This window comes from Balaenoptera borealis (genome assembly GCF_965194805.1).
Source record: "Balaenoptera borealis genome assembly, chromosome: X".
Classification (NCBI taxonomy): domain Eukaryota; kingdom Metazoa; phylum Chordata; class Mammalia; order Artiodactyla; family Balaenopteridae; genus Balaenoptera; species Balaenoptera borealis.
The window spans coordinates 108,914,695-108,940,070 of NC_138881.1; the positions used below are offsets into that span (position 1 = coordinate 108,914,695).

The window sequence follows — 25,376 nt, forward strand, 5'->3', positions numbered from 1 at the left end:
ATGAGCTCTAGTTTCTAACTTTCCTAACACGAAAGATATCCCTCCTCCTTATTATTCTTCTTCCCTGGGTCCAACATAGGAATGATTTTCATCTATCTGTATTTAAATAATGATATTTCCTTTATTGTTTTTTTGGTTTGTTTTTCCTTTTTTTCCCCCCCTTTTTTTGGCCTCACCGCATGGCTTGTGGGATCTTAGTTCCCCGACCAGGGATTGAACCTGGGCCCACCGCAGTGAAAGCGCCGAGTCCTAACCACTGGACTGCCAGGGAATTCCCTGGTTTGTTTTTCCTAAATGCCAAACAGCTTATGAGAAAACCACTGAGTTAATCTGATTCCAGCTAAAATCAAATAATTTTTGTATTTCTTGTAGCCTGCAATCATCAGGTGCACCTATTAAGTTTATAAAAACATTAAGAACAGCCTGTGGATACTTAGAGAATCCAAGTTTGAGAGCCAGTGGTCTGGGTAAAGGTTCTCATTTTAGAAATGAAGAAAGTGAGGCCCACAGAGGTTGTGACAATGCTCTACTTAGGAACAAAGACAGAATCAGCATTCAAGTCTCATTTTCAATCCAGGTTTCTTGGACTATTAGTCCAGGGCTCATATTATGATTGATAATAATTTCAGAATACAGATATAGGTTTTCCAAAATTGAATTTTTTGCTTGAAAGCTCAAATTTTATCATTGGCAAGAATAGTATCAGTTTTCTTCCATGATAGGCATGCTTTGTATATTTCTGAGTACTGAAAAACTGTGTGTGGCAGATAGACTCTAAAGGTGGCCCCCATAATTTCCTGCTGATATTTACACTTGTATAATCTCCCCTTGAGTGTGGACGGCACCTGTGATTGCTTTTAACCAAGAGAATATGGCAAAAGTGACAGGATGTACATGATTATGTTACATAGGCCATCTTTCCCTTGCTGGCTTTGAGGAAGCAAGCAAGTCATGTTAGGAAGGCCCACACGGCAAGGAACTGAGGACGGTCTCCAGCTGACAGCAGCAAGAACTGACACCTTCAGTCTGACAACCCACAAAGAACTGGATACTGCCAACAACAATGTGAGCTTGGGAGCAGTATTAACTGATACTGCAGCTCTGCCTGACACCTTGATTGCAGCCTGGCCCAGCAGAGGACCCAGTTAAGCCATACCCTGACTCCAGAGTCACAGAAACCATGAAATAATAAGTATATATTGCTTTAAGCTTCTAAGTTTGTGGTACTATTGTTAAGCAGCAATAAATAATTACTCCATGGTGCTTTGTCAGTCATCCTTTCAAGTAAAAATGGCATTCTATTTAAAAAAAGCCAGCTAGTTCAGCTTGCAGTTCAATCTCACAAGTGCTTTTCCTCAAGAAAAACTTTATACTGCAGATACAGAAATGCTTTATGATGCATACTACCCATTTCGTCACACAGAATATTTAAAAACAAGTGTATTCAAGGGTTGAAAGTTAATAAAATTAGAAACAATTTATTACTTCTTCAAGAATATTCTTAAGTGAAAGTGAAATTTTTCTACTGTGAGTGTTTGGTGGCCACCAATACAAAAACTACTAGTACAGTTAGTTGGGTGGCACTGCCTTGACTCATATTAAGGCACCAGCAGTTTCATCCTCCATTGCCTTTGTACCACTAGTGCAAATGTTAACAGAGTGAAAAGGGCAAACGTCTTAGGGTTAGTATGACAATGGTTTTGACCTCACAGACTACTGAGAGTCTCAGGGAACCCCAATGGTCTGTGAAATACACCACTGCTCCAAGGCAATGCTTCTATTTTTAAAAGCACATACTTAAATGTGTGTATGGATGTGTGTATGTGCATATTTTAAAAACTCTGGGCTAACCTGGATTGAAATCCCAGATCCATCATTACCAGCTGTGTGGCCTTGAGTGAATCATTTAGACTCTCTGAGCCTCAGTTTCCTCAACTACAAAATGGGGGAAATAACTACGCTTACCTCATAAGAAAGTCATAAGAATTAAAAGAGATTAATTTATATATAGCATCTAGAACTAAGACTTACCCATGTTGACAGACTAACAAATGTTAAATATTATCATTATCTATTATTTCTGTTAAAAGTTTTAAAAACTAAACTATGAAAGCATGTTTTCAAAATAAACAGCAATAATGACCTTGGAAAAATCTTCCCAATTAAGAATACCTGGTTCAGTTTACTGTCTTAAGAATTTTGCCATTATGCAATATTCATTACTGATTATACTTTTTTACTCACCTTTAGATAGCATAGTTTTCAATATTACACCTATTTAATTTAAGCATATTACCTGATTTATTGACAGGTTGGATAGTTAGTTCCTGCAGCTATTATTCTGGGTATTGGCTGAGCCATCATAAAGATGGTGACATTTTCTTTTTCCTTTTTTTTTCTTTTTTTCTACTCTAATAAAGATGTTAAAAAAAATGGTATATATGTGTCAATCCCAATCTCCCAATCACAGACTCTTTGTTTATAATAGCCCTTCCACTTTCCCACGCTCCTTTTTTTAACATCTTTATTAGAGTATAATTGCTTTACAATGGTGTGTCAGTTTCTGCTTTATAACAAAGTGAATCAGTTATACATATACATATGTCCCCATATCTCTTCCCTCTTGCATCTCCCTCCCTCCCACCCTCCCTATCCCACCCCTCTAGGTGGTCACAAAGCACCGAGCTGATTTCCCTGTGCTCTGCGGCTGCTTCCCACTAGCTATCTGTTTTACGTTTGGTAGTGTATATATGTCCATGCCACTCTCTCACCTTGAAGATGGTGACATTTTCTGATAGTGATTATGTTTCTACTGGGATGGTGACTAGCTATGACAGTCCACAATTCTGACTGGGTATTATAATATCCACTGTGTCCCTGATCTAATTCTGTAGTTTTAGAAACACTTACAGGTTTAGACATGTCCTGAACAATAGCAGGGCTACGTGAAGATTTAGATTCAGGATGAAATCTAGGCAAGGCAGCCACTGGATCTGATGTCGGGTCTTTGTAGTGTTCACTTGTAGGCGTGAAATCATCAGTAACATCTGTATTTTAAAATTACACAAATATTGAATATTTCTCTACACAACCAATTTTGTCAAAATATTTCACTTTAAAATTAAAATAATACAGTAATACTATACCTTGACTGACTGTCTCAATCTCTATTTCCTTTGAAGATGAGCTGGGATTACCTCTGTTCAAAATATCTGTAAAAATTATATTTATTTAAAAAATTTTTATTTGAACGAAATATATATTAAGATAATAGAAAAAACTTTCCAAAAATATATCCATATATAACCAATAGTTGAAGTATATTTTTTTCTCTTAATGGTGACAGGGTTGTATATAGACTTGGGTTACTGTGACTGGAAATCAAGCCCTTCCCCAATCTCCATGCCACATTCACACCCCTAAAAGCCTGGAAGTTTCATTATGGGCAAGCTGATGGGTTATCTGTACCATTACTCTTGACTTCTGAAAGGGATACCATCAGAGACTGCAGACTAAATTGAATCTAGAGTTTACAAAAGTATCTCATATCTACTTACTACACCAAAAGTCAATTTGAGCCTGACATGACCTTCTGGATCAGTTTAATATTGCTCACTCTTATACCCATGTGAACCCATAACTTCTAGGTTATTGAGAAATCAAATGAAAATTTGGAAAATTGCTCATCAGAAGAAGATACAAAGCAGACAAAAAAATCCCATTAAGACATCAGAAAATTTCCTTTTTCCCCTCCTAGTAGAAAAGAACCAGATCTCATAAAATAATTCTATAAAGTAAAGGGTCACACAGAAGTAGGGTTTCTGACTAAGCGCTACAGAAGTCTTCTAGGAGAAAAATCTGCTCATTCAAACAACTTGGTATTGTTTTCGTTCAGAAATTCAAGGTAAGTATTTACCTAAGCCATTAAAGAGCTATTCCTATAGTACTTTTTGGTGACTGCAGTGTATCAAACACAAGTTTTTATCCCCCCTCTTATAGTGGTTCTTTTTAAATATTTAGCTCATGTTCCATATGCTAAAATATTTTATGGCGTACACATAAAACATCAATAAAATCATTTAAATTTTGAGTTATTTAGAAAAGAAATTTCACTGGGGTCAATTTTCTTTCTGACAGAATCACTTAAAACTAATACAGGACTTCCCTGGTGGTGCAGTGGTTAAGAATCCGCCTGCCAATGCAGAGGATAAGGGTTCGAGCCCTGATCCTAGAAGATCCCACATGCCGCGGAGCAACTAAGCCCGTGCACCACAACTATGGAACCTACACTCTAGAGCCCACGAGCCACAACTACTAAGCCCGTGTGCCACAACTACTGAAGCCCGCACGCCTAGAGCCCGTGCTGCACAACAAGAGAAGCCACTGCAATGAGAAGCCTGCGCACCGCAATGAAGAGTAGCCCCCGCTCGCTGCAACTAGAGAAAGCCCGCACGCAGCAATGAAGACCCAATGCAGCCAAAAATAAATAAACAAATAAATTAATTTAAAAAAATGGATATTAAAAAAAACTAATACATATTATTCTAGTTGAGTACTAGTCATCTATAACTGATATAAATCCAATGTGAACTGTCATGCTTTCAATAAGATGATTTGAATAATATTGAAATATGGCAATATTTCAGTATAAAGATAATCACAGTGACTAGGAAACATTAAGAGAATATAATATTCTGTTCCTCTATCAGCAGCAAATATGCCAACATGCCTACTTCTTTGAAGTGGCACTCCACTTAGCATCTCTCAATTTGCCACAGGAAGTGATACCGAGAATTAAACTAATTAAATTATTCTACCTTTTATAAAACTGAATAGAAGTGCTATTCTAAGTTTAGAGTCAAGATAAGTAAGAACTAAGCTTTCAGAAAGTTACAAACTTTTCTCTAAACTACACTATTATGCACTGCCATAGTAAGTAAGAAAACACTGGTATGCTGGCTACATTCTTTGGTAAATTCTCCTGGCTTAACAAAAGTAAGTATAATGAGAAAGAATCTGTTTCTTCATTCTCCGCTGAAACTCAGTATGTTGTTCCTCTGCATTTTACACATTTCTGATTGGACATCTTAACAAGTATCATTAATATCTTCACTTTAACATTATAACAATGTCAAGTCTAATTACTCTACCAGAAATCCACAAAGGTACTGGACATATTCTCCTAGAAAGTGTGGATTAAGGATTAAGTGTGCTGACTGCCTGCATCATCCCAATATAGTAGCTGAAGATCAGGCCACTGTATATTCTTCATGAATACACAGTCATCAGGAGTTGCTGAAAGATGGGTGCGGCCAGAAGCTACCGGCCATGTTGGTACACAGACCAGCACCTTTTTATTTTTGTAGCCATGAGTCAAGATGACACTGACGAGGCACTTGCCTGGGTGTAAGAAACTCCATCAGAGACTAACACAAACTTATTTAGTAGTCTGATATTTTAAGCAAAGCATTCCAACACTTCCTTTTCCGGGTACATTTGGGCTTAAGGGGAAAAAAGAAAAATTAACAAATAAACAAGTAAATAGGCTACTTGGCTCCAATAAAATTATGATTGCTAATCTCAAAAAGCCTACAATGTTGTTAGGTAATCTTAACCTTTAGGTAATTTAGTTAACATTTTCCTTTTCTCTCATATGATATTTTTACCTCTCACACCTCCTTATTCAACTCTCCAACCACATTCTCCCTCTGATTCTCACAAATTCTTACTGACCTCTATGCTCTCTCTCTCTCACCTCCAGATCCTTATAGAGTAACAAGGACATATAAGACAGGCCCAGGTTTTCCATTAGAAGCAACATCTTATAAAACTTTGCTTCACTGAAAGTGAATGCTTACTTGAAATGGCTGGTTTTGAACTTTGTATCTCTCCAACAAAGATCAGCTCATCATCATCTTCATCCTGAATTCCTTCTACTTTCTTCTGCCATGGTTCCAGCTCTTCTTCTTCACATTCCATGAACAGTTCTGCCATTTTGGGATTATCTAATTTTCAAAAAGAGAGAATCAAATTTTATTTTTTTAAATACTTTTTTTTGCAATACATAGTATGATATTTAAGATGTACTTTAATATCCTGATAGCAATTACTGAACTGATATTTGTCAGTAAATGGTAACAGAAGTATGAAACTTGGAACTCAACCTCTAATATCTAAACTAGTAAAATTAATCTAGCTAGATAGATAATGGATGACAGTAGTTATTTACAGCAGCTAATAAATTTTAGGAACAATCAAATCCAATCAAAGTGAGTTTGTTTTTTTTTAAAATTATTTTTACTTACTTATTTATTTATTTATTTTTGCCTGTGTTGAGTCCTTGTTTCTGTGCGAGGGCTCTCTCCAGTTGTGGCGAGCGGGGGCCACTCTTCATCACGGTGTGCGGGCCTCTCACCGTCGCGGCCTCTCTTGTTGCGGAGCACAGGCTCCAGACGCGCAGGCTCAGTAGTTGTGGCTCACGGGCCCAGTTGCTCCACGGCATGTGGGATCCCCCCAGACCAGGGCTCGAACCCGTGTCCCCCGCATTAGCAGGCAGACTCCCAACCACTGCGCCACCAGGGAAGTCCGAGTTTCAGTTTTATGACTAGAATATGATTATATCCATGAAAAGGACTGTACCTATTATCTGAAAACCCCCCCACAAACTTCTGTATTAACAAAAGGGAGACAAACTGAGAATAAGAAGCAACAGGTGGGAGATATGCTAGAAAAACTGAACCAGATTCAGGGATACCAGGCACAGGACAAGGCAGGGATGAGATGCTGGAACGAAAATAGGATACTTAAGTGAGGCTTATTCCATCCCAGAGCAGATTACGCATTTCTCACCTGAAGAAACTAAGTAAAGAACATACTGTGGATACCACCAGCCTACAAGTGCTGACCAATCACACAGAACTACCAGGAAGCATTTTAGTGCCTCATTCTTAAATATGGATAGACACCCAATAAGCCCCAGAAATATGACTAAAATCTCCAATGTGAAAGACCAAAGTAATAAAACGGACCAAAAGATATTAAAGAAAACACAGATAATACAGAGGACAAGAGAAAACATTAGAGACTGTAATTAGCATTTTTAAAGAGATAAGACAGGAACGTTATAAAAAGTAATATTCACAAAGCAAAAAGATTAAAAATAAAATAGCCAAAATTCAGTAAAGAAAAATAAAATGCCAAAGTTGAGTAAACAGCCCATAAGTGGAACTAAAAGTCAAAAAGTATACATATACTAAATAAAGACAAGTTTGTTATAAAATCAATTTCAAAGGTACAACTCACGTAATAAAGGCCCAGAAAAGAACAGAGAAAAAAGTGGATATAATCAAAGGAAAAATACAAGAAAAATTCCCAGTTCTAAAGGACATAAATCTCCAGATTGAAAGGGCCCACCAGCACCAAGCACAATGATCAAGAAAACAACCTACAGTAGATGGACAAATCATGAAATTTCAGAATGCTGGAAATAAAGAGAATATCCTAAAATCTGAGAGAGAGAGAGAGAGGGAGAGAAGAAAGTTGGAATAATGATTTCAAAAGTCTTAGTAAAAATAATTTTCAATTTAGAATTCTATACCCAGCCAAGATTTTCGTCAAGCATGAAGTTACATATTCTTTCATCAAGAATAAAGACCAGTGGGACTTCCCTGGGGGTGCAGTGGTTAAGAATCCGCCTGCCAATGCAGGGGACACAGGCTCGAGCCCTGGTCCGAGAAGATCCCACATGCCACGGAGCAAATAAGCCCGTGCGCCACAACTACTGAGACTGCGTGCCACAACTACTGAAGCCAGTGCGTCTAGAGCCCGTGCTCCGCAACAAGAGAAGCCACCACAGTGAGAAGCCAGCGCACTGCCAACGAAGTGTAGCCCCCGCTCTCCATAACTAGAGAAAGCCCATGCGCAGCAACAAAGACCCAACACAGCCAAAAATAAATAATGAATAAAATAAATAAATAAATAAAAACATAATCTTAAAAAAAAAAAGACCAGCAACATCACACAAAATTTACCTCCCATTCACCCTTTCTTTCTTAGGACCCCATCAAAATATGAGACTTAAGGAGGAAGACACAGAACGCAGAAAACATGACATTCACACAATACAAAGACAAAGGGAAGTCCCAGGACAATAGCTGTTCAACAGGTCTAGAGAGCAACCAGCCAGAGTAGAGACGACCATTACTCCCAGGAGAAATGTCTCTAGGAGACCACACACACACACACACACACACACACACACACACACACACACACACAGATTAACAATCAAATTGTTAGATTACCTGACAAGTTTTACCATATAGAAAATCAACTTAAGAGGCTACAGAAGGGTGTGAGAAGACTTGGCTATAAATTTTAATAAAATTTAGCAAATTTTAAAAACCAAAAAATTTAAATTGCTGGATATATAAAAAAAAAAAGAAAAAGGAAATGTATCCATAATATATTATTACCATCGTATCAATACTATGCTCATCAGCAAACAATATTTGTTATAGTCATCACAATAAAAACATCAAATATGATTTAACCAAAAATTGAGATATAACTACATTGGGAGGTGCTTGTGGGGAGTGGTTAAGTGTATGAAAACTAAAATCCTCCTATTCCTTAATGGAAAAATCATTAGATAATGGCAAAAACTGATGATTCAAGAGACAGCAGTACATATTTCAAAAATTTAGAAATATGAAACTAATTATTAGAAAAACAGCTAAACTATTCAAAGTGGATGCCTTGAAAAAACAGGGAGTACGTAGGCCCAAAACACACGCACACCTCTCTCTTGCTTGCTTCTCTCACTTTTCAAGAATCTGTGGGTATGCAACGTATAAACTTCTGATTGTCTTTTTTAAACTATGTATTATTTTTAAAAATGCACCCAAATTAAAATAATAGCAATGAAGATGGATATAAGTGGCACTAGATATATGGAGTGAGATGTGGATGGGGTAACAACTTTAAAAAAATAAAAACAAAACAAAATAATAACTCTAGAGTTCTGGCTTAGACAATAATATCCTTTTTTTATTAGACAATGATACCTAAAATTTATCTTTTAAATTAAATAATTTCTAAAGGTAATTTTACTAGATTAAAACAATGTCATTTCTACTTTTGACTCAAAATTAAAAGGTACTATGTGAATATAATGATTTGGGGATGGCATACAAAAGAAACAGTTTAATAAATTGGTGCTATTTTCTAACAAATTTTTAAAATGTAGTTTCCCCTTCTATACAAATAATTTCTTAGCATAGTGTTGTTTAATGCTTAGTAGTTCACCTAACATAAAACAAAATAAAAAAATCTTCCACCCTCCCAAATGTAACCAATTTTAAGAACTGATCTCTTTTCTAAACCTTACTTAAAAAAATATATACAGCATGCTCTAAGTGAAATAATTAAGAGTGTAATTCATAGTTTAGCATTTGCATATTGTGTCCCTCAGAGCCCTCCTTTGTACTGTTTTTTCCATCTAAAATACCCTTCTCCTCCTTACCTTATACTGTCCATATTATTCAAGTATAGTAGAAAGAGCATGGACTTGACATCAAATTGAATAGTTCAAATCTTCATTGCACCATTTCTAATGTAACTCTGGAGAAATTACTTGAATCTGTTTCCTCATCTAAAATATGGGTGTAATATCTACCTAATAGAAGTGGTAATGTAGATTTAGGGAAAAGCTGTATGAAGTATCTAACTTCAAGCAATACTCAACAAAATATTAATTCCCTACTCCTTCCCAACTCTTGGTTTAATTGTAACTCCTCGATAAACTATTAGACCCTGTTTTTCTTCCACCTTTTACTACACTGACAGCCTATGCCAGGCAATTCAGAATACACTATATATAATCTCAAACTGCTATTTCTTAACGTGTCTTAACTGTACACGTGTAACTCCAAAGTAAGCTCCTTGAGAGTAAAGAACATATTTTCTTCTTCCTTTACATTTCCTTTTACACACAGTAGTCTACTAGATATGCAGTATGCACTTAACATATGGTAATCTAAGGGCTAAGGAACTAGGCAAAGTCAGGCAATGCCAAATTTAAAAAAATGAGAGACCCATGTATACTGATAATAAAGAAATTTATATCTACGTTAATACCATGGTCTTAATGCCATGTTGATACATAGGTCTTCCTCATTCTTTTTAACTGGGTACCGACACTGTCAATATATTCAAGATAGATGGTTGAGTAAAAAATTTTAAGGGCACATAACAGCATATATAGTATGATCTTATTTAGAAATAATTTATTTTTTTGTCTATGCATAGAAAAAAGTTTGTGATTATGTATACCAAACCGATAATAGTAGTTATCTCTGGAAATGAGGAAGAAACACTTCATTTCTACTTTACTGACATTTTTATTGTATGTAGTTCTTTTTTACTATGGTATTACTTTAAAAAATTTAAGTGTTCTTGTGTGTTTTTTTTAACGTGCCCACCTCTGTCTCTCTCACCTTTTCTCATGAAGCAAGGTTATCAGTACAAGACCCAAGTACACTAGTATCACTTGCAGCAGCAATACTTACTTTTTGGTTGAAAAGGGTTGTTGTTGTCCATCAAGCTGCAGAGTCACCTAAGCATTAACACATGACATCAATCAATTTTATGAGTCACTTTAAGTAACACCAAATATACCGAAACATGATACTTGGGATTCAGAAATCTTTGGGTCTAATTTCAATCTCCAGAAACTCACCATGTGACTCCAGACAAGGTAGCAAGTTAGGTCTTAGTTTTCTGCCCTATAAAATAAAGATACTTACTATTAGGGTGGATTTGTTAAATTAAATGTACACACATTAAATATTTTTCTCTACAAAAAGTTTACCTGTTGAGTTTGATATACACATGCTACTCACTTTCCATAACTGGTTCATTCCTGAATGAATGCAAATTTTGTAAATAAAATGCTGAATGTAATAAGCATTTATTATTTGAAGAAATCTGAAATTATTAAATTACAAATAGTTTTTGAAAGACACCCTTCTGTAAATGAGTAATCACCCTGTAATACATGCTTTAGTAAATCTGAATTTTGAAATGCTAAGTTAACATTAATCTTTAACTGTTGTTCCTTACATTTCAGAAATAAATTAATATTATAAAAAAACACATTCAAAGAAATATTTAGGTTTTTTTTGTTTATCAACGCTAACTGAAAGGAACAGAAAATTAGTTGGATACATTTTATCATAGATTAACTCATTAAAAATAATTACTCATTGCCTTCTGTACTCAATGTAATGTGCTCAGTTCTAGGGAAAAAATTAAGATGAATAAATCATAGTCCTTGCCATCAGAAGTTTACAATCTAATGTCTATGTTTCTTTGGGCTTTTTAAAAAGCTGTTATATTAAACATTTTCAAAAAAGCATTTAAATTGCTTTCTTTAAAACAGGAATTTCTGTTCTGAATTCTCATGCACATATATTTTTTTTTACATACAAGATAAACATGCTTAAAAAACTATTTCAGCTATTTAAAAAAGTTAAAACTTAAACATCAATAATCTAAAGTATTAAGATAAATAGAGTTAACTGAGTTTCCACATTTGTCTTTATCCTCAGAGTAGCAAAAGCAAGCTTTCTTGCTTTTTCCAATTCCAAATCATTTAGACTGAAATAGATAAAAGGAAAAAAATGACCTTAACTCCAGAAGAAGTTACTGGTATAAATGTTTGAATTACTATTACAAGAATCTCTAGTGAATTCTGTACTTAAGTAAATTCCCCTATTTCTGAGGTTTGGCTATTGAAACCTCTGAACTCAATTATTTGAATAGTTATTGCTTGTCCCTAAATGAGAATTAAGGTAATGCATATGTCAAGTAGATAAATACATGACAATTCTTGCTCAGCATTAAGGACCTACTGCTACGAAGAATACAGAACATTTTTTAAGAGTCACAACTGTACAGCATTTGAGACTCATATAGAATCCTTTTATTAAATGATCATATACAATATCTATTGGTACAAATACCCTAAATTGGTACTAAATGTTCAAGTAGTCTATATAAACAAGTCATATCCACTGCCCATGACTACAGCGGTACCTTTTGAGGCTGATAGCAGCCACCAAGGAGCCTCAATTGGTACATTCATAAACACTCTCAGATGCCATTAGAACCACAACTTCAGTCTAAAGCTGTGCTATCCAATAAGGTAGCTGAGGCCCCCCAAAACTAACAGTTCTGGTGGCAAGGCAAGGAATTCCATGGGACATTAAATCATCTGTTAGAGAAATGGAATATCTAGCAAAATATGCAAGAAGTATCTTAGAATCCCTGTAAGAGCAACTCCAGAGGGTCTCTAGGTTCTGCAACTCAGAGCTGGCACCAAAATAAGCGGAAAAGAACTCTCCACCTCAGCTATTGACAAGTAACTGACTAATTCCAAGTAACTGACTAATGAAAGACCTCTTCCAGCACAACCCGATCAGTTTTTGGAGACTGCGTGTATAAATAATTATAATTTACATATATATATTTTGTTTCAGCTTTTATACATCTAAAATTCAACTATCTTTTAAGAGTTAATTCTACAAAAATTTTTAAAAAAACATTAGAGGATTAAAATAGTTACAATAGTAAATTGTATGTTATATGTATTTTACCACAAAACAAAATATTTTAAAAAGTAATAGATACAATAAATATAACCATCCCACTAGGATGGTTATAACCAAAAAGACAGACAATAACAAGTGTTGGCAAGGATATGGAGAAACTGGAACCCTCATACACTGCTGGTAGGAGTATAAAATGGTGCAGACACTGTGGAAAACACTTTGGCAATTCCTCACAAACTTAAAGTTACCATATAACCCAGCAATTCCACTCCTAGCAAGAGAGAATTGAACACATATGTCTACACAAAAACTTGTAGATGAAAGTTCATAGCAGTATTATTGATAACAGCAAAAAGTAAACAACCCAAATGTCTGATTAATGGAGAAACAAAATGTGATATATCTATACAATGGAATAATATTGTCATAGAAAGGAATGAAGTACTGATATATACTACAAAATGGATGGATGGACCTTGAGAACATTATACTAAATGAAAGAAACCAGTCAAAAAGACCACATACTGTATGATTTCATTTATATGAAATGTCCAGAAACGGCAAATCCATAAAGGCAGAAAGTAGAGTAGTGGCTGCTTAGGGCTGGGAGGGTTGCGGGAAAATAAGGAGGGACTTCTAATGGGTATGGGGTTTCTTTACCGGGTGACTAAAATGGTTTTTTTTGGTTTTTAAAAAAATTTTTATTTATTTATGGCTGCACGCGGGCTTTCTCTAGTTGCGGTGAGCGGGGGCTACTCTTTGTTGTGGTGTGCAGGCTTCTCACTGCGGTGGCTTCTCTTGCTGCAGAGCTCGGGCTCTAGGCGCTTGGGCTTCAGTAGTTGTGGCTCATGGGCTCTAGAGCACAGTCTCAGTAGCTGTGGTGCACGGGCTTAGCTGCTCCGCGGCATGTGGGATCTTCCCGGACAAGGGCTTGAACCCGTGTCCCCTGCATTGGCAGGCAGATTCTTAACCACTGCACCACCAGGGAAGTCCGAAAATGTTTTAAAATTGATTGTGGTGATGGTTGCACAACACTGTGAATGTACTAAAATCATTGAATTGTACATTGAATGGGTGAATTGTATGTTATGTGAATTATAGCTCAATAAAGCTGTTAAGCATATAATAAGCTGGTAGGATATAAGCCTGGTGGTGATGGAAGTCCCTATGTGGAGAAAGACTACCTAAGAAAGACGCCAACAAAGAGAATAGCAAAACCATAAGATTATGGAGTAGAGAAAAAGAGGGTAGGACAGGGAGACATTCAGGTTCTTTTGCTACCATTTAAACACCTAAGCCATGCTCGGAGGCAAAGTAGCTACTAGAACTTTTCAGTTAAGAGAGGGAATAATTGTTCATTTCTGGTCAAACTACTTTGAGTTAAGTTTCTGGTATTTACATTCAAGATTAATAATACACTTTCCAACAAATTACCCCAACATTTTTGAAACTAACAGACCTCTGGGAAAATACTTATATTCCAGATGGTACAATAAAGCTCTAAAACAATACATTGTTTTGCTATCTAAAAAATGAACATAAGCATTCTCCAAGGATCATCTGAATGACTACCTTATAACTAAGCTCAGTCACATAATTTCAGTACTCACATTTTTAAAAACTGAGATATAACTGACATACATTATATTAGTTTCAGGTGTACAGCACAATGATTTGATATATGTGCATACTGCAAAATGATCACCACAGTAAGTCTAGTTAACGTCCATCACCACATATAGTTACAATTTTTTTTCTTGTGATGAGAACTTTTAAGATCTACTCTCTTAGCAACTTTCAAATATACAATAGTCTTATTAACTGTAGTCACCACACTATATTACATCCCCAGGACTTATTTTATAACTGGAAGTTTGTACCTTTTGACCACCTTCACCCAATTTTGTCCCCCCTCTCCCCCAACCACCAATCTGTTCTCTGTATCTATGAGGTGTGTGTGTGTGTTTTTAAAGATTCCACATACCAGTGAGATTATATGTTATTTGTCTTTCTTTGTCTGACTTAGCATAATGCCCTAAAGGTCCATCCATGTTGTCGCAAATGGCAGGATTTCCTTCTTTTTTATGGCTGAATAGTATTCCACATTTTCTTTATTTGTTCATCCAAAGATGGACACTTAGGTTTTCCCATGTCTTGGCTATTACAATAATATTATAACATTATATTACAATAATGCTGCAATGAACGTGGGGGTGCAGATATCTTTTTGAGTTAGTGTTTTTGTTTCCTCTGGATAAATACTCAGAAGAGGAACTGTTGGATCATACCACTACTCATGTTTTTGTCTGTATTTACTACTGCATTGTCATCAAGTACTATCACTTTTACTGCTGCTGGCTAATAATAAAAGAACAGAGGGAGGGAATATCTAAATGATGCATTTGTAGTAAATGCAAGGAAAATGACAGTATTTATGGTTAGCCAGAGAAATGAAGGTATTGATAAAGTTTAAACAGAAAAATCTTGCTACTGTTTAGATAGATATGAATCATGGATATGAAAAACTCAAAAAAAGTAGTCAGTGACTTTGTTTCACCAAAATACATTATTCAATGTATTAAAGTTGATTCGAATGGCATTGATTTTGCAGTTTTGATTATTTTGTTTTATGACTGTACAAGAACTCTAAGAATATTTAAACATTTTAAGTAAGAGGGTGTCTGTGAAAATGTTTTCCTTATAATAGGAATTAATTGGTACCGTACTCAAATCCAAGAAACACTGGATTATACCTTGGTTTCTTAGACAATTTCACTGGCACCTAAACAATTCAAACTCTCAAACCAGGTTTTGGGAACAAATCACATATAATTTAGAAGAAAAATATAGACTCATCATCTTTTCTTTGTCCAAGAAGTTTTTATATTGTGGAAATTTTTTATTTTTTTTGAAAGCCTGAACACATGAAGTCCAGGTACATTTTGAGCAGATCTTTAATAACTCTATTTCCCCCCTAATATAAGTTTTCAACTTTTGTCTGTTGACTTTCATACTTCATCTATATGTAGAAAATAGCTAGTTGACGCTAAGATTTAAAATTCATCAGCATAATACTTTGCAAAGATTGTCTATATTTTAAAACATTTTAAAATTAGCTCTTGGGATGGACCACCCCTCTAATAAAATTTACTTTCTGCAAAGTAATTTTTAGATCATATTCAGGGTAAAGATTTTATCTATAAGATGTTTTTATTGTAATTGATATGTAAAAGGCATAACCTGGAGAAAAGACAAATGCATAATTGGCCTTTCAAAGACAAACTATATAATAAATGTTTTAGTAAGTTTCATAAGATATTCTTTAAAAAAAATTATTTATTTATTTGGTTGCACAGTCTCTTAGTGGCGGCAGGTGGGCTCTTTAGTTGCGGCACGTGAACTCTTAGTTGCGGCATGCATGTGAGATCTAGCTCCCTGACCAGGGGTCGAACCAGGCCCCCTGCATTGGGAGCACGGAGTCTTATCCACTGTGCCACCAGGGAAGTCCCCTTCATAAGATATTCTATAATCCCTAATTCCTAAAGTAACTTCAGGAAGTATATATTCTTAATTAATTCACATTTTATAGGAGTAAAACTGATCCACTGGGAAAATATCAAGTAAAAACATGGAGCACAATTATGGGAATACTGGACATAGGGGCTGAATAACTGAGTGGGAATTTGAAGTCTACCACTTTCTGGTTGCCAAACGTATAGGACATTTAACTGGCCTCTTTGAACTTAGTTTTTCTATCTGTAAAATGAAAACAGTAATACCTTCCTTGCAGCACTACTGGAAGGTTAAATGAAGCACATGAAAAATTACTGCACAATACTTTGCATTATTTTGCTCAACTTTTCCTTCTTTACTGAAAATCATACAAGTTGATGAATATAAGCACTAAAAAGAAACAAAATTCTAGTTCATGTATAGAACTGTTAAAATACTGTCACAAATAAAGAACACCAGATCAGTAGTTCTCAAACTTTTTTGGGCTCAGGTCCACTCTTCATTCTTACAACTTACTGAGGACCCCAATGAGTCTCCTGTTTATGTGGATTATATCTATTGATACTTACCATATTAGAAATTGAAACTGAGAAAAAATTTAATATATATTAATTTATTTAAAGTAATAATAAGCCCATTACATGTCCATATAAATATTTTTAATTAAAATAACCAATTTCAAAAACAAAAAATTTAAGAAGAATGACAATGATTTACATTTTTGCAAATGTCTTTAATATCTGTCTTAATAAAAGACAACTGGATTCCTTCATCAGCTTCTGCAATGTATTTTTTTGTTCTTCTAAGTATATACAAAGAAGTACACCATGTCTAAACACATTAAATATCTAATAAAACTGGTTTCACTATTTCTTTATTCTTATGTAAATTATTTCTAAAATGACTTAAAATATAAAAGATGAAATAAAAATTGTCTATTGGACCCAGATGGTACATAGGGATGACTACTTTTCCTGATATACTGAGTATTATTAAAAACACTCCTTAAGGGCTTCCCTGGTGGCGCAGTGGTTGAGAATCTGCCTGCTAATGCGGGGACACGGGTTCGAGCCCTGGTCTGGGAAGAGCCCACATGCCGTGGAGCAATTAGGCCCGTGAGCCACAACTACTGAGCCTGCGCGTCTGGAGCCTGTGCTCCACAATGGGAGAGGCCGCGATAGTGAGAGGCCCGCGCACCGCGATGAAGAGTGGCCCCCGCTTGCCACAACTAGAGAAAGCCCTCGCACAGAAACGAAGACCCAACACAGCCATAAATAAATAAATAAATAAATAAATAATTAAAAAAAAAAACAAAACACTCCTTAAAAGAAAACTGCTTTGCAATGAATGAATTTAAAAAGTCTAGACACATGTTTGATACAAATTACTGAGTAAAACAAGTCTTCTGGGGTCATTATTTAAAACAACCTGACTGAAAATCATATATATTTTAAGTCCTTCTCTGAAGCAAGAAGAAAAAATATTCAGGGCTACGTATTTAATTAGTCAATATGTCAAATATTTCTGATCTTTGAAAAGTCACTTTTGAAATAAAACACATTTTCAATATAAATTTCCAATATCCTATCTGTCACTAAAACTATGGATTACTTTCTATTCACAAAAATTGCTGTTCATTTAGGTATTGCCCCTGTCCAATTGGTATAACAAGAACAACAGAAAAATTTGGGTATGGTTCTAAACGTCCTCTTGAATAAAGAAAACAAATTGGATAGAAGAGGAGGTACAGAATTATATATCCTTTCCCCTTACTCTCCTCTTCCACTAAGAAAGCTGATGCTGAGAAGTAAAACCCTGGGCTGAAAAAATCAGATTGGACTAGAAAACTTAACTGGGGAAAAGGGGTTGAAGAGAAGAAGCTGAAATTTGGACCCCTTCAACGTAGAACTTTTTTCAACTTTTCAACATGCTTGGAAATAATAACAATATTATTTAAATACTAAAAAAGTTGAAAAGATATGAAATCTTTTAAAAATATTTTACTGAAGTATAGTTGATTTACAATGTTGTGTTGATATGAAGTCTTAAATATTTTAAGTATAAAGGAAAAGAGAATTGAAAAGTGTTACTTATATATTTTAGGTGAGTCTCCACGCTTATTCTCCTTGACCAACTCACTCTCATAAAAAATGAATCATAATATAGTGAACTGAGCATTGGGTGAGGAGTCAGAAGACCTAGGTTCGAGAATTGGTTCTATCACTCCTAGCCACATGACCTCGGTAAAGTCTCCTCCTTGAGGCTGTTTCCTCACCTAAACAGTTCTTTCAACACCCCACAGCCCACCTCAAAAGAGGTGATAGCCATGAAATATACAAATGCAAGATACAACTGCAGTGGGACTTGTACAAATGTTAAAACATCAAGGGCACACAGCCTTAATTTTATAAGCAACTCAGTGTCTTCATAGGCTTAGTAAAGTTTCTGCTTAAGGAGACAGTTTGAGTTTTCACTGTAACCCCCCCAAAGCAAGACACATCACAAATGCTAAGACCAGACTTCTGTAGTTAAAACTCTACTTGTTTGTTTTAATTTTATGTTTAATGGCACTAAAAAACATTAAAAATCACAGTTCAAACCTGAAAATAATAAAAGCAAAATATAAGTTCACAGATTAAAAAATCTTTGCAAACAAAGAGAATTCCTTGGATGTAGACCCCCTGTGCTTGTAGAAGCTGGTTCACTTGACATTTTCTCCTCTGATTTCTCCTTTTTAAAAAAAGCATTAAAACTTGACATAAGAGGAACTCCCTCCGTGTCTAGAGAAGGATAAAACCTCAGAATGAGATAATTTTTTCCGTCTCAAAGTAAAACCTGCAAAGATCACTGTTAAAAAACTGTGTCTCTAACTCCACGTTTCTCCTCAGGGCTCTTCTCCTCTAGACAATAACGGAATGGAGCACGATTTCTATGACGGAGGAGCGAAGTCCCTGTGGCAAGAACAAGGGTGTGAGCACTGAATGACCAGTAACCTGGGTGTGTGTGTGGGGGGGGGGTGGAATCAGGACAGAAAGGAGGGGCCCAAGAGGCCCTGAGGCCAGAAAGTTCGGAACCCTCTCTGGTCTCTATTCCCATGACTGAAGAGCCGTGGGGATGGGCGGGTCTCGCCAAACATCGGCATCATATATACAAAAGACCAAAGGGAGTTGCCTCCAGAAAGAAAAGCCAAAACCAGGCTGGGACCAACCGACACATAGGCCCCGGAAGGTGAGGAGGCAGCAGTGGCAACCCGGGCGGCCCCGGCCCTCAGGCCGCCAAACGCCAAACGCTGCCACCAACCAACTACCTTTCCGAGATGCCTCCCCCCGCCCGGCTGGTGCAAGATGGTGGCCCACCCGCCACCGCGCCGCCAAGTCCGTCCCCTCCCCCGCGCCCTGGGCCATCCTGGCGACGCACGCCAGCATCCAGACCCTCGACCTGTAGTCCTCACGGCCGGGCCACCTCAGCTGCCCTCAGAGTACGGTGGCCATAGCCTCGCGGGAGAGCCCCTGCCTGCTTCCGCGCGGCGCAGGCGGGGGCGGGGGGCACTTACCGGGAGCGGAGCAGGTCGGCCTGACTGGAACTCGGAGGAGGAGAAAGAGGAGGAGGAAAGGGAGGAGCGTGAAAACACTAGGCGGCGGCCACAGCCACAGCCTGGGGCGACTCTCAGCACGGAATGAGCGCCTCAGCAGAGGGCAGAAATATATAGCTACGCGCGCTGATTCATGGGTAGACGCCAGCTTCTCCCCCGCCCCCCAAACATCCGGGTTTCTTTTCTAACTGACCAGGGAGGGCGGGCGCCGACATGTGCGCGGCCTTACACATTCTCGAAGGCAGCGGTGCTCTGCCTGCGGGTGGTGGGCTGTGGGCCACATTCCGCGGGTCAGGGCGAGGGTCTGGGCTGATGCCTATCTCCTCGGCCAGACCACTGTCTAGCCCGTGTTGCAATCCCGAAATCAGGGCTACACATGAAATGTGAGCACATGGAAACGTGAATTCTGGGTCCTCCCAGTGTTTAAAGGCTAGAAGCACCAATTAAAAAAAAAAAATACTGTACGCAAGAGGTGAAGACATAAATCAGATGAGTAAAAGGAATAAAATCAGGTTATTTTAAATAATTGGTTAATTTTACTAAATTTGTTTTTAAAAATATGATTTTGGTTGCATCTCTGTTATTCCTAACCCGGTCATATAGTCGTCTATAATAGTTATTAAAATGTTAAGAAAAAAATACATTTACAAGAAAAACACTTGCAAGATACTGCTTGCACAAACATATTCTAAACCATGTGTAATAAACAGTATAGAAAATTTTCTCTCCCAACTTTCCTCACAAGGTCTATGGCACTAGTGTTCCTCCTCTCAAGACTTAAAATCTTGCCTCAGTAGTTCCTTAACACACATGTAAGTTCAATCAGCCACTGAACTCTACCAATTCTTCTATTTGAGCTAGTTTCTTCTTTCTCACCTATACTGCTCTTTGCTACTGGCCCTGATAGAGAATAATCAAAATAACAAACATGGAAAGTTTAAAGTTCAAAAATCTTAAAGTATTCATAGATTGCTCCCCACTTCTGGACAGGCTGATAAGAAAGCCCAGCTCCCTCTTCCATGTTGTCAGTAGCAAACTTAAAACTAGCAAATTTACAGTCCTGGCGCCTTCACCCTCGTGGGAAATTTCAAACTCGCAACTCTCCAGCCTGACTCCTCCTTTGGTACAGGTGGGAAGTTTAAAACTTGCAAACCAATAGCTAATGAGGGAGTGCTTTCCCCCAGTCCCCTGCCTAAAGACTATAAAGGCCCAACGCACTCCCTCTGCCTCTCTCTCAAGACAGTCCTAACCATTTTGGCCCCCCTGCTTTCCGTGGGGGGGTCCCTTGAGTAATAAAATTTCTCTCAAATTCTGTGTATAGTGTCATGAGCCTGCACATCTGAACTAAAATCAGGAGGAGGGAGAGTCAATCTGCCTCAGAGGGAGGACCAGAAATTGTTTATAAAACAAACCAAAATTCCAATCCAATTTATTCTTTTTTCAGGAAAAATGTAACAGCCAAGAAGACTGGAAAACTCTGGTCAGCAAATTTTCTTTCAAAAGGAAATGTACGTGAGAAGCCAAATTATAATAAAAAGGACGCCTGGTGAGAATGGAATCAGCACAAGGGAAATTGTTTGGATGATTTTGACTACTCTATCCTTAAAACTCCTCCCCAAGCTTCTAGGAAACCACTCTTTTGGTTCTCTTGACTTAACTGTCCACGTGTTCTTTTTTTTTTCCAGGACCACCATTCACCAGGCTTTACTCCTGTATAGCCTTTTGTGGGCAATTTTTAATTGAGATAAGTTAACATAAAAATACACCATTTTAAAGTGTAAATACAGTGATTTCTAATATACTCACAATATTGTGTAACCATCTCCACTGTTTAATCAGAACATTTCCATCATCCCCCAAAAGAAACCCCATACTTGTTAATAGCCACTCCCAATTCCCTCCTACCCACACCCTGTGGCCTTTTTTAACCAGTGGAGGGAAATAGAATCAAGGGTATCCCACAAAAGATGCAACACTCACATGTTTTTCTACTTGAGTTTGGAATAACTTTTTATCATCTTTTTATCAATTTTGTGTCTCTACGGATCTGCCTGTTCTGGACATTGCACATAAACAGGATCACAGTATGCAGCTTTTTGTGTCTAGCTTCTTTCACTTACCATAATGTTTTTGAGGTAGGTTCATCTATGTAGTATAGCATGTATCAGTAGTTCATTCCATTTTTATGGCTGCATAATATTTTATTGTATAGATATACCAATTTTTGTTTATCCATTCTTCAGCTGATGGATATTTGGGTTATTTCCACTTTTTGGCTATTACAAATAATACAGCTGTGAACATTGGTGTACAAGACTTAAAAAAACAGCTTTATTGAGATATAGTTCTCTATTGATATACAGACATATATTCAAATGAAGATAAAAAATTATTCCAAACTCAAGTAGAAAAACATGTGAGTGTTGCATCTTTTGTGGGATACCCTTGATTCCATTTCCCTCCACTGGTTAAAAAAAGGCCATTTCTAAGCAAAACGGTGACACTGTGAAACAAGTTTGTCTGCTACTCCTTTTCCTTCTTCCCTTTCCATGTTTCTTCCCCTACTGCCAACACACTCCAGTTCCCTGGAAATTCATGATGCCTTTGTGTGTTTATGATACCTACCTGAGCTTGCCTTCTCCAGAAAGTGTCTCATTCTATTTCTTTTTATTCTTATCTCTTGCCCTTATTTTTCTCTGAAACCTTACTTATCTCTAGCATAACCCTCAGAGACTTGCTCTTTGCTAGGTAGCTATTGTAACTGACTGACCTGGGCTAATGGACTGGTTTTGCTCCTAAAGAGTGGTTGCACACAGAAAAGTATGGCAAATTTTAACCCTTGAAAGTTGGCCATGGTAGGAAAATGACTAATCAGGGCTCATTGGTTCTAGGAGAACTGATTTACCAACACAACACTGATTAAATTCTGTGGTTTCAATGCCTGTGGCCCAGTGCTTAACTAAGAGGTGCCTCAGGAAGTGCCTCATCTTCTTTTTAACCAAAGGAGCAACTCCATGTTTATATTTTGAACTCCTACCTAATATTTATGTGAAGAAAAGTTTCCACTGATATAAAATAAATAATAAACATTTGAAAACTACTGTTCTAGGCCAACCAACTAATTTTGAAGATGAGTCAATAGAAAATTAGAACAGTTAAAAAGAGTTGTCCAATATCACACAAAGGACAAGAGAAAAATGGCAGGGCAAGTACTAGAACCTAGGTTTCCCTATTCCCAGTCTAATGCTCTTCCTATTTTTACTCAATGGTCCCACATTAAAACTTCCCTGTTTTGTTTCTCATCCCATGAAAAAAACAAAGATGTCAAGCAGTATATCTGATAGACTAACCAAAGTTCCCAGTAATGTATGCTGATTATGAGTGGGGCCTTCTAGAGGAAATGCCCTCTCAGAACATTTTAGTGAATGGAAGAAACTGAATGCAAGAAAGAAAGGAGAAGTAGCAGTAGAGGCACTGGGTATATAGTAATGATTACAATTGTAATAAAAAAATTATAAAAAATTATATAGCACTTAGTGTGTGCCAAGCACTGTTCTCAGTACTTTATAATATTAATTATTCAATACAACAATTCTATCGGGAAAGTACTCTTTTTATCATCCCCATTTACAGATGGCACAAAGATGGTAAGTACTTTGTTTGCAGTCGTACAACTAGAAAGTGATAAAGCCAGGATTTGAACCCAGGCATTCCTGCTCTAGCATCTGGAATCTAAGCCATTAGACTGACTTATCTCTTTAGATGTTCAATAAATATATGTTGAATGAATGAATGACTGAATAGATAGTAGATACTGGGATCAGAGATTCTGGGGGACATATCAAATAACGGGAATATCAAACAATGCGGCCTTCATGTAGAATAAGTGCAATAGAGTAAGTCGAATGAATCTTTTATTAAGAAAAAGTCACTCTTGTCATAAATTTTGGTGGGAAAAAACATGTTTAATCAACTAGGCCTCTAAGATTCTAGTTAAGCCTTTCTATGCCCTAGCTCATTTTATAAGGCTAGTATAGCCTTAATACCAAAACAGGAAAAATATATTATAAAAAAGAAAATCACAGATCAATATCCTTCAGAAATATAAAGGCAAAAATCCTTAACAAAACATTACCAAATAAAACAGTATATAAAAAGAGTCATACTTGAAGGCTAAGTAGGGTTTATTCCAGAATGCAAGGTTAATTTAACATCCAAAATCAACCAATGTAATTCACCATATTAACAGGGTAAAGGAGAAAATCTATACAGTCATTTCAATAAATGTAGAAGGAGCACGTGACAAAATCCAATGTCCATTCATAATTAAAATTTTCAGAAAATTAGAAATAGTAAAGCACTTCCTCAAATGAATAAAGGCCATCTATAAAACACCTATAGCTAGCATCATTATTAATGGTGAAGGACTGAATTGTTCTTTCTTAGGATGGGAACAAGGCAAGGATGCCACTATCATCACTTACATTCAACATGGTACTGGAGGTCCTAGCCACTGCAAAAAGAAAGAAAAATAAATGGAAGGCATTAAGATAAAAAAAATCCCTATTTGTAGATGATATGATTATTAATGTAGAAAATCCCAGAGAACCTAGAAAACAAATATTAGAACCAACGGGTGAATTTAGCAAGGTCACAGGATATAGGGTTAACATAGAAAATCAACTGCATCCTTATATACCAACAGTAAATGATTGAAAAATGAAACTCAAGGGTTTCCTGGTGGCGCAGTGGTTGAGAATCTGCCTGCCAATGCAGGGTTCGGGCCCTGGTCTGGGAAGATCCCACATGCTGCGGAGCAACTCGGCCCGTGAGCCACAATTACTGAGCCTGCGCGTCTGGAGCCTGTGCTCCGCAACAAGAGAGGCCGCGATAGTGAGAGGCCGCCGGCGCACCGCGATGAAGAGTGGCCCCCACTTGCCGCAACTAGAGAAAAGCCCTCGCACAGAAACGAAGACCCAACACAGCCATAAATAAATAAATAAATAAATAGAAAATTTAAAAAAAAAACGTTTAAAAAAAAGAAACTCAAAAAACAAGTCTATTTACAATAGCACTAAAATATAAAATATTTATAAATAAATCTAATTAAATTCCTCTACGTGGAAATTACAGAGTTGAGAGAAATTAAAGAATACCTAATACAGAAATATAGCATGATTCAATATTGTTAATGTGATAATTCTCCCCAAATCTATAGGTATAACACAAACAAAACTCCAGCAAGCTTTTTTTTCTTTTAATGCTTAAAATACACCATTGAGAAAAAGAAGAGGCAAGCCAGATACTGGGAAAAAATATTCACAATACATACATCAAACAAAGGACTTATATCCAGAATATACACACAGACATACACACACTCAATAATAAGAAAACAAAACAATAATGGGCAAAAGATTTGAACATACACTTGACAAAAAGAAGACATATATATATATATATATATATATAAATGGCCAATAAGGTCATGAAAAAATACTTGATGTCACTAGTCATCAGGGAAAGGAAATTAAAAGCCACACAGATACCACCACATACCCATTAGAATAGATAAAAAGTTAAAAACTGACCATATTGGGACCTCCCTGGTGGTGCAGTGGATAAGACTCCGTGCTCCCAATGCAGGGGGCCCGGGTTCG

The 25,376-nt window shown here is 36.8% G+C and overlaps 1 protein-coding gene across 8 annotated transcripts in view; it reads right to left on the reverse strand.

The window, feature by feature from the left end:
- The window catches only part of ZNF280C (zinc finger protein 280C), a 64,580-nt gene extending 41,699 nt beyond the window's left edge, over nt 1–22,881 (reverse strand). For 5 of the 8 annotated variants that reach the window (XM_082377887.1, XM_082377886.1, XM_082377882.1 and 2 more), the window contains exons 1-6: nt 19,678–22,881; nt 10,739–10,784; nt 10,569–10,615; nt 5,859–6,005; nt 3,147–3,212; nt 2,911–3,047 (exon numbers count right to left, since the gene is read on the reverse strand). In XM_082377887.1, coding sequence (XP_082234013.1) covers nt 2,911–3,047; nt 3,147–3,212; nt 5,859–6,005; nt 10,569–10,599 — 381 coding nt within the window. In that variant the 5' untranslated portion in view covers nt 10,600–10,615; nt 10,739–10,784; nt 19,678–22,881. Of the gene's footprint in view, nt 1–2,910; nt 3,048–3,146; nt 3,213–5,858; nt 6,784–10,568; nt 10,616–10,738; nt 12,565–19,677 lie in introns of those variants that run through there. The other 3 variants (XM_082377884.1, XM_082377883.1, XM_082377881.1) reach the window with 3 other exon arrangements.
- Between the last annotated feature and the right edge of the window lie 2,495 nt (nt 22,882–25,376).